This window comes from Onychostoma macrolepis, chromosome 16, assembly GCF_012432095.1.
Source record: "Onychostoma macrolepis isolate SWU-2019 chromosome 16, ASM1243209v1, whole genome shotgun sequence".
NCBI classification, from domain to species: domain Eukaryota; kingdom Metazoa; phylum Chordata; class Actinopteri; order Cypriniformes; family Cyprinidae; genus Onychostoma; species Onychostoma macrolepis.
In genome coordinates, this window is record NC_081170.1 from 21,012,903 (window position 1) to 21,023,557 (window position 10,655).

The window sequence follows — 10,655 nt, forward strand, 5'->3', positions numbered from 1 at the left end:
CATATTTATGTCAACAAAAATCAAATGGGAAGATCTGAATGCATTTGTTGTTTGTCTGTATCATAAGATCAACATGTTGCCTTGTTTTTATTCAGTTTTATTATTAATACATCATGGTCATACACATCATATAATATATATTTATATACTTTAATATTCAGCAATTCGTCGTCATTTTCATCAGTTTTTTTTTTTTTGTCTTCCTTAAATGAGTTTTCCAACTAAAATTATTTACATTAGAAGAAACTGTAATAGAAATGAGAGTGAAAAGAACTAAATCAAATTAAACAATGACATTGATGGGTTTGTGATATATACACACCAGAGTTGGAATCATAAAGGAGAGAGAGACAAAACTTCATGATCTCCTGGACAAAAGGGATGCGAGAACAACAAAAGGCCTGGGGAAATAAAGCAACGTTCATAAGTCGCAAAGACACAGCACCCCATCCCAATGAGAATTCACATTGAACGGTAAGAGGCGGGGAGTACAGCTCGTCTCTGGGAAACCAAACACTATACCATCTAAATGTGGGTTGGGAGCTGTGCTGCTACAGCAACAATATGTGCCTGACCCTACCCTCATCCTGCACTGTTTGATCACTCGGGGAAGGAAAAAGGGAAAGGGTAAACTATGTGAAATTATGTATGGAAAACTCTGGAGGAGATCAAAGACGTCTGAAAGACACAGAAACATTAGGATAGACAACTGAGAAGGACGGTGTTAAGAGAACAGAAGTAAACAAACCATAGTAAAAATACACCAGCATGGTGGGATGAACACAAAGAATAGACAAAAAAAAAAGCAAAGAGAGACAAATAAGCTTGGGTTAAGACAAGAAAGCTCGGATGAGACGGGCGGACGTGTGTGCGTGTGTTTCAGAAGGACCATCTCTCCGGTGTGCGAGGATCAGTGTTTAGGGAGGAAGGCTCTGATGAGGACTGAGTGCCGCTTTCATCCCCATTGAGGCTCTTCCTGCACACAGGACATGTGTCATGCTTCAGGGAGGAAGAAGAGAAAAAAGGTATGTCAGTGACAATTCATGACCTTGAAAATATAGTTCAAACTGAAACTAAACTTAACAAGTGACTAAAATCTGAGCATGATTGGATCTAATAAGCACAGAAATGCAAACTTTCCAGTTCTGAACAAAATATAGTTACTGTTCACCCTTGACATTGGCTGCTGTGTTGGTATCAGTGAACTCATAACACTCAATCTTCATAAAAATTACATATGACGACTTTATGGCTAAAACATTTTGTAAGGCTGCATAATTTCTCTGTTTACTGCTTGTAACATCCTTTGCATCTAGAACACATTTGCACTATCAGTCAACTTAATACAAAAGTAAATATAATGTCTCATTTGTCTTGGCTTCAGAACAATAATATCTAAGCCAATTAGTGAATTTAACAAACAACGCTGTCTTTAATATCACACTTACACTACCGTTCAAAAGTTTGAGGTAAGTACTTAAAAAAAATAAATACTTTTATTCAGTGAGAACAGAATAAAAACATTGTAAATGTCTTTACTATTTCAAATAAATAGTTTTTTTGGTTTTTGTTTTTATTTTTATTTTTCAAAGAAACCTGAAAAAAAATCACTTTCCACAAAAATATTAAGCAGCACAACTATATTCAACATTGATAATAATAAGAAAGGTTTCTAGAGCAGCAACTCGGCATATTAGAAAGATTTCTGAAGGATCATGTGACACTTAAGACTAGAGTAATGCATGCATAAAAATCAGCTTTGCAATCACAAGATAATACATTTTTAAATGTATTCAAATTTTAAACTAATTAAACTGTAATATTATTTGACATGACATGACTGTTTTAGTATATTTGTGATCAAACAAATACAGCATTGGTCAGAGTTCTTTAAGACAAAAACAAATAATTAAAAACTCTTACCAACCCCAAACTTTTGAACAGTAGTCAACATTGAATAAATTTGGAAAATACATAGCTGCCTATAAGGAAGAAGATCAAGTGAATCATCCTTTTTGGCTTTTTTTTTTCCTTTTCTTTTTTTTTACATTTTCTTGGTCACATTTTATTAATTCCATCTGTGCAAATCACTTGGATATTGCTCCAACCTTTTAATTACATTTATCAGATGTTCATACACAAATAAAATAAAATGCTTTCAGAATATATTTCTGGAATATATTTCCATTATCGTTCATCATTTTTTCTTACTTCAAAAGATTCTTATATCTAAATACGTTCATGAACTTTTTCCTGTCTTTTCCCCATTCTCTCCCTTTACTCCGGTTCCTTCCTCCCTATTGTTTCTCTCACCATTTCAAGCCAGGGCACGATGCAGTCACTATGGAAGATGTGGTTACAGGGCAGCTGCCTGACTGGCTCACCGACCATGTAGTCTTCCTTACATACAGGGCACTCCATATTGCAGTCTTGGAAATACAAGGAGAGAGAGAGACAGGGGGTGAGAATAATGAGATTTCAGTAGACGAGTGCTGCCTTAAATAGGAATTATAATTCATCACCACACAAGACTCGTACTGGTAGGTCAATGATCCCCACTGAGTCTGAAAGCCTTAAATCATAACTGAAATGGCACACTGTGCCTCTGACAGACCAGAAGAAACAACAACAAGGGCTTCAAAGAAAAGGGAAGAGAGAGGAGAGACTAACCAGTGTGTTCCTGAGTGATGATAACAGTGGGGAGGGAGGAAATTTTCTCTTTCTCAGCAGGTGGAGGACCTGTGTTCTCAAATTGACCCAATAACTGTGTGAGAGAAAGACTCAGATGATCAGCTTGTTTGCACAGAGCCACGGATCAGGTAACATGCACACAGAACCCCTGCTCAGCTACCTGTGTGATGACTGCATCCAGACCCCCCTGTCCCCAGGCGTAGTCCCCAGGGTTTGAGTGCAGCATGCCCGTCCTAACACACACACAAACACAAACACCAAGATGACCAGCTTTACCATATTTAAACAGAAACTGGAGAAACAAAACAAAAAACTACACACTTGCCCTTTATAAAACTAATTTATATTATATAGGTCTAACTTAATATAACCTATTTATTTATCTATTTATGTTTTAACACCATATCTGTAACAATGGCTATATTCATGGCAATATTAACAGTATCATTTCAATACATCATTTACAATAATATAACCTTTTCTTAAAGGGGTCATGAACTGAGAAACCAAAATGTCCTTGATCTTTTGATCATATAACTGTACTACAAAAACTGTTACTGTACTACAAAAACATCCAGTAAGTTTCAGAACTCAAAACTTTGTTGTTACTCTAAAAACAGCTTATATTGAAGTCAGTCTGCCAAAACGACAGCTTTTGGAATGTGCCACTCTATGATGTAATTGTGTGGATAAGCGCCGCCTCCACAGAAGATCGACATCACTGTCTGTTTAGCCCCGCCCACCGATTCACGCATGTGGCCTAGTGTTTATGAGAGAGGCAAACGCGCAGGTCTATGCAGAAACCAAGATATAAAGATGGCTCTGAAAACAACAAAAACTGTTAAACAGATCATTTGATATGTGCTTTGTGTTTTTATGCGTTTTTAAAAGTGTCATTGGATGCCCATTTTCCACAAGTTGATATGATTCTTTAGGATCTTAATGAAAAGTCTGTAACATAGTTTGGTTCAAATTTCTCAATGGTTGTGTAACACAACACCGTTTTTACCCTGTCAAAAACAGCTGTCTACAGCAAGCTGTTTTATTGCGTGACACTTTAAATGCAAATGAGCCCCTCTCTTCCCAGCCGCTCTCTGAGAGATGGTAAACTTTAGCCGCATTCATCGTGAAACTTGCTAACTAGCACATTATTAGGAAAGGCGATTTGCAAAGAATCATTAAAAAAACGACTGCTATGTTCATTATTACATCCAACAACAGAACACCTCAATCGCTTAGGAGACAGTCTTGTCTACATCTGCTCCAGCATTGAAACAATGGCGGACTGATGACAGCTCACTCAGGGCGGGTCTAAGGCTTAGTTCACACTGCAGGCTAAAGTGGCCCAAATCCGACTTTTTTGCCCAAATGTGATCCATATCTGGTTTTCTTATGACAGTCTGAACAGCACAAATCCGATTTTTTCAAATCAGGCCCAGGCCAATTTCATATGTGGTCCTAAATCGGATACATATCTGATGTTTTGCAATTCAGACTCAAGTCGCAAGGCCATGTCGCATTTCATGCGATTTTTACGTCACTGAAATGCGACAGACGTCACAATTCTGCGCTGGAGGAAATCGTGCTTTCCTTCTTAATATTCTTCTTCTTATTTCGTTATTTAGGCTCCGATTGCACATTAACTTACACGAACAGCATCCATTTTTATTTCTGCAAACACAGTGCGCTGAGTCTGACGTCACGTCTTCTTCTGCGCATGTGGGTCACTTCAGGGCTGTATACGGTTCACACATGAGACTGATGGCAGTCGCATTTAAATGACAATGTGAACAACAGCGCAAAAAAAAAAATCGGATTTCAGCAAAAAAATCCGATCTGAGCATTAAGACCTGCAGTGTGAACTAAGTCTAAGGTAAGACACCCGTCCAGTCTGTGCTGAAACGCTACTGTCAATCAAACAATCGTGGGAGGGCCTGGGTCTGTGTGACGTCACACAGACAGGCATCTGAGATCGGCTCGATTTGAGAAAGGGGAAATGATTTAATGAGATAAAAACAAAAAAACACTGGGTGCATCTTTATCATTATAGGGTGGTACACACACTGCCAAACACATTTCAGTTCAAACAACTTAAATGTGCATGTCGCATCCGATGACCCCTTTAACCCAAATCACAGCGGCATCCATCTGTGAAGGACGTAGACTGTCAAACATACACAACTGTTAGCCAATCATAGCATTGGGTGTTTACTTCCGAGTCTACAATCTGCCACGCCTATTCAAACCCAGCGTTCTGAAGAGGGGGGTCAAAAACAGGACAGAAAATAGCCTACAACTTCTAAATTATGATGTTTTGTAATGTAATAATCTTGATAACATTGTAAGTGGACCTCAGTACAAAATAAAAAACAGGCAGTTTATGACCCCTTTAAGAAGCAATCACTATACAAAAAAACATATATAATAACAATAGTACTGATAAAAATCATATAGAATCTTTCAATTTAACCAAAGACAAAAATTATAAACATCTTCCAGGAGAGACCTTTTTTAAAATGTCTTTAAATATATTTTCTGAGTAAAAAGTTGTCTAGTATCATTTAAAATTGGACATTTCTATTAAAATGTTTTACACAAAAGAAATCACAAACTGGTCCTCATATAATCTAAATAACTAATATTTTATATATATATATATATATATATATATATAAAAAGATGTTAAGTAGTAACATGAGTCTTTGTATGCCATAATTCTGTGAAGCTTAACAACTCTGAAATATCAATTACCTCATATATTAAAATTAAAAGACCACTAGAAGTAACATCTAGAAGACATCTGTCATTGTCATAATTTCTTTAATAAAAAAAGAAAAAAAGAAACAAACATAAAATAAACACATTTATCTATCTATATATACTGACTGCCCAAATTACATAGTTGCAGTAAAATGTTTTCTTTACCATGAGAGTGGAGGAGAGCCTGGTACTCCTGAATTGGCAAAAAGGCCTGCGAGAAACTGCTGTACTATTCTAGAAGGAGAGAGGAGACATCAGTGAGGAACTGATATTGGTGTGGGGGAATTCTGCTAACTTCCTTCATTTTTTTTATTGACATTTCATAAGCGGTTTTAATCAGTCATCTGACCCACATGCAGTACATATAAATATTGCCAGTATGTTAAAGCCTACAGGTTTTGTTCTCCACATTTTTTTTTTTGTGGAACAAAGCTGTTTTACACATCTTAGTTGAGAAGAACAGCCTCATTCATGTTACTAAGCTGGGAAGTTTACTACCTATTGTAATACTATGGCAGACCTAAAGTTATGGGGTTATTTATGACCATTTTGTAACCTTTATTTGCTACTCATTATTCCCATATTCAGTTTGTTAAGTTTACTTAATTGTTTTTTAAAGAAATCTAGATGTCCTGACATTCAGAAATATACAATATCACATGCCATATTCACACCAACTATGAATAATTAAAAAAAATGTATACTATATTTTTATTATTATCATAGATATTATTTAATGTGAGGATACTAATTATTTATAGGATATTATTTTTACCTAGTGCTTTTTCTTCATGTTCATGATTTATATCACGGTACCTTGTATTACAGTATCTTTGCATTAAAAAGCAGCCATGTAAAGCAACCTAAACAGAGGTTGACTGATGAAACACTGTACTTTCCTTGCAAACAAAATGATTCAATATTCCTTAAAATCCATCACAACAGCTTGATTAATCTGTAAACTGTCACTTTGCTGAGACAATTTGATCTTTATTAAGCATGCCAAATATTTGTGCTTGTCTCGCATTTGGTGTAAACAGGCCTTCAGCAGAGATTCAGTTAAAATTCAAAAAAGAAACCATGACAGATGAAAGGGCAACCTCAGAGAAAAGAGAATGAAAACAAATCCACTGATTTGAGATACAGAACATGACCAAAATGAAAAGCTGAGATATTTAACTTACCCCTCAACAGCGGAGAGCGATCCGGTCGACTGCTTCCTCTGGATCGGTACCTCCTCTGCGTGTGCAGGCGTGGAGGACGACCAGGACCCCAGTGCTCTCCTCCGCCTAGAGGGCCGCCCAGTGACCCACCAAGCCCACCAAGCCCACCTGGGACAGAACCGCCGAACGGCCCTGTTCCGAGACTCCCAGACCCACTGCCCCCTCCCGGGACCCGCTCAGAGTCAGGACTGTCTAGATCCAGACTGAACGGCCTTTCCACGAACAACAGCTGCCATAGCTACAGTGAAAGAGAAAGTTATGAATGAGTAGTGCAATCTACCTCACTCAAACTTATTCAAAAAATCCTCATCTGTATCTCAGACATGAAAGACGTTGTGGAAGGAAGGGGTCAACATACCTCGGCAAACTGTGAAGCTGTGTCATCAAGGCTATTTGAACTACTGTCCAGAAGACTAAGGATGAAACAATCACATTCATGTCAGACCTGGCTACATACTGCTGTTTCATGGAACTTGGCAACATACACTGCAGTACAGCTGACTGTCACAGCGAGGGAGTCACCGATCTAAACCAGTGCTTCTCAATACAGAACTGCACAATTTGGATGTCTCACTCATTTAAAGGCCAAGACAGCTGCCTCGCTGCCCATGGTGCCCAGACAATGACTTCACAGAAGCATTTTAGTGATAAGGCACCTCCTAAGAAAACTGGTTACGTCTGTTTTCATGTGAGCTTTAGTCATAACCAAGCAAATATTTAATGACTGCAATGTTTATTGTTCGTTAGGAATGGTGACATGCGTTAAATGAATTTAAAAAATGTGAACATTTGTAAATTTTGGTTTTTTGTAATATATACCATATTCAACAGCTGAACTACACAAGCAGGATGGTGGGATACCACAGGTATCTATGCTGCCTTCAAAAGATGACCAACACTTCCTTACTACATAGTATGCAAAAAGGAGTATATAAAATGTAAAACATAAGTGAACATTACCCAAATAACTGAATGCATCAGCTGAAATTGCATTCAACCAGTGGACACTCTGCTATCCTACAATGCCAAAGCAGCTGAGGAGTCATTAGATTTGAAATGTTGAGAGAGCTGTGAGTTGAGCAACTCTTTTCTAGTGTAAGTAGGTCAATGACAAATAAGAGTGTCCAAAACAAAGAAATAAAAAATTTAAAAAAACATTATTTTATAAATCTAGTTTTTAACGCGTGCAAAGCTCTTAGAAGTGAACTCATTCATGGTTTTGAAAAACTTTTATACAATTTTCAAGAAAAGTTTCAATTTAACGACACTAAAATGTCTAATGTTGTAACCATCAAGAAAAAGGCAATTCATTTTCTTTACACCTTGAAAAAATGAAAATGCCCACATCTTATATTTTATTTTAAGCAAATATTATGAATTATTAATTCCAACCATAAGCTTTTCAGAGGGTTGCACCACATTCCACAACTTGAACTAACCTTGCTGTATCATAATATGATCGAATTTTCAACCTTCAAACACAGTCATTAGGGTCTGCGAGATCTATCATATCATTTCTTGTCTTATGTTTTTTTTTTCCTAAAATTTTTTCTACACATCAGTTGTGGCACATGACTTTCAAGCAAAAATATTTAATTAACAAAACTTAACCGCTGTTTTTTTTCCTAGCAAATCACTATGTATAAATTCCATTTTTATGTATTTTAAATAGATTAATATATCTGCAAAAAACATTTCACAAAGCACAATGTCACTGACAAGTTATTTTAAATTACTTGTTCAATACTACTCAAGTAACTTATTTTCAAGGTTATTGCTCATAAGCAAAAGAATAAATCTGTTACCAACCTCTTCATATTTATATAATTAGTAATTTGTAAGTTATATGTAAAATAAATAAATAAATAATCATATCTTGACAAAGGCTACTTGTTTGGCCGAAATGTTGGTAACAAATAAACAGTGCTTAAAAGAGTGCAGTTATATTTTTCTTCATTTAGTCTTGCACCTAAAAAAGGTGTGCGTTTGTTTTACTACTTTAATGTTCAGCAATGCATTCACAGCAATCAAAAGTTCTTCAATCAACAGTCGAGAAGCTCTTCAAGTACTTTCACAGTATGCACTGAATATAATGATTTAAGACCTAATCTTATAAATAAAAGAGAAGACATACACAATGTGCAGCACGCTGGAAATCTAAGACCAGGATTAAGAACAACTGATCTAAACCCTTTCCCCAATAAATTCCACAATTCAACTGAATCCTTCATGTTCCTCTGGCAGAATGGTGGCACAACCATGAATGATTTTCAACTCTGCTTGTTTTATCAATATTAAAAATTACATTCTTCACAAAATTTGCATCTTTTACTTCTCATGCCCATTGGGTGGTGCTACGAATCCAGGTGACAATCGACTTCTTTACATACTCCAAAAGGTACTGAGAGAGCTGCCGTAGTAATCTAGCAGTGCAGGAGTTGCAACATGCCACTGGAGGCAATGAATGAGGAAGTGCAGCCATTGAAAAGCTCACCTGGAGTCTTCTGTAACCTCCTCGATGAAGCCCGAGTCACATCTGGGACAGATATACTCCTGAACACAAGCAAAATCACAATTAGAATTCAATATCGGAAAATCACATTGTTGACATCAACGATGTAAACAAACAAAACAAAAAAAAGCTGTGGTTTTGTGAGGACACACACATTTGCATAGCACTACAATACACACTCATTTGAATTTTAAAACAAATGGTCCTGTATGAGGAGAGACACTCCCTGTAATGTGTGTCATGACAATTGCTGGCTGATTCAAGAGACTGCTTCCCTATTTTTTTTCTCTGATTCAAACAGGTCAAGACAGGTCATCCTGTGGGTCTCCAACAAAAGTAGGACAATGGCTGCTTATCTTGACATGCAGAACAACTCGGGATACTATTCTGCCTTATTCACACTATATACACTAAACACGAGCCACTTATGATTCATCTTCTGTGTACAGACGTTTACTAAGTTAAATGGGTAGTAATCAAGGGATTACACACAACTCATCCTCACCGGGACAGCTCATGATGGATTGACTTACTGACACACTAACCAACAAGTGCTTAAATTAAACAGTAATTGACTGTCATTAAATGTCATAATATTTCAATTAAGTAAAACAGAAACAGAAATACTTGGTATTCCGGTTTCGCTTTTGAAGAGAGTTCAGGATTGATCCCATTTAAAGGCGTTTTTGAAAACCTCTAAACGGTAACAGCTTGAACTGAACGCTTATTAAAGCCTAACATGTCCTAAAATGTGAAAAAGTCACTACTTGTACAGTAAGATGGTACGAAAATATAACAAAAACACTAAGATTTGAGTGTAGCATTTGTGCTAAAGATAAAATACATCAGTTTTTACGTGCACGAGTATCAGTTTTACGTTTAAAAATACCGGTCACTGATAAATACGTTTGTTTTTAGTGTGTATATAACGTTACAAACAACAAGGCACACAGGCCTTTCGCCCACATCAGGTTGATACACTGCTACTATGCTAACTTTAGCACAACAGCGGAACCTGTGAGAGCGCCAGCGGCAGTGCAGAAACCGACGAAGATGAACCGGCTGTGCGTTACAATCGACGCGGACTCACCGGCAGTTTGGGGCTCACTTCACCCTTACAACAGTGACAGAAGAAGCGATGCGGAGGGACCGCCGCAGCCTCCGCCATGTTTTCCGTGAGACTGTCTGTGTCCCAAACAGCAGCAGCGCTGGCCGTCGGTCCGCCCACTGCAGAGGGAGGCGCTCTGACATGAGCTCGGAGGTCCGATTCACTCGGACGATTCTTTTAAAGAACCGGTCAAAGCAATACACTGATTCAGAGTCCCGTTTGTTTGTTACGCATCCTTACAGCGGCAGTGAAAAGTGCTTTTTACAAGCCTGTAAAAAGTAAAGTTAAAATAAAGGGAGTGATTAATTTACAATAATGCATTATTAAATGAAATAATCCACAACACACCTGATGAAATTTG

The 10,655-nt window shown here is 37.3% G+C and overlaps 1 protein-coding gene across 1 annotated transcript; it reads right to left on the reverse strand.

Moving 5' to 3' along the window:
• Positions 1 to 131: 131 nt before the first annotated feature.
• rnf115a (ring finger protein 115a) lies at positions 132 to 10,428 on the reverse strand. Its single transcript, XM_058746273.1, has 9 exons — positions 10,277 to 10,428; positions 9,169 to 9,227; positions 7,033 to 7,087; positions 6,632 to 6,912; positions 5,617 to 5,685; positions 2,852 to 2,924; positions 2,671 to 2,764; positions 2,314 to 2,429; positions 132 to 999 (listed from the first exon to the last, which is right to left on the reverse strand). Exons 1-9 carry the CDS (start codon positions 10,352 to 10,354, stop codon positions 880 to 882), a joined length of 945 nt encoding a protein of 314 aa, XP_058602256.1. The 5' UTR covers positions 10,355 to 10,428; the 3' UTR covers positions 132 to 879.
• Positions 10,429 to 10,655: the final 227 nt, after the last annotated feature.

Coding starts and splice junctions, on each gene's coding strand:
- rnf115a (XM_058746273.1), bottom strand. CDS start 10,354: ATGGCGGAGGCTGCGGCGGTCCCTCCGCATCGCTTCTTCTGTCACTGT. Junction 9,228..10,276: donor AAGTGAGCCCCAAACTGCCG/GTGAGTCCGCGT, acceptor GCTTGTGTTCAG/GAGTATATCTGTCCCAGATG. Junction 1,000..2,313: donor TCGTGCCCTGGCTTGAAATG/GTGAGAGAAACA, acceptor TCCTCCCTGAAG/CATGACACATGTCCTGTGTG.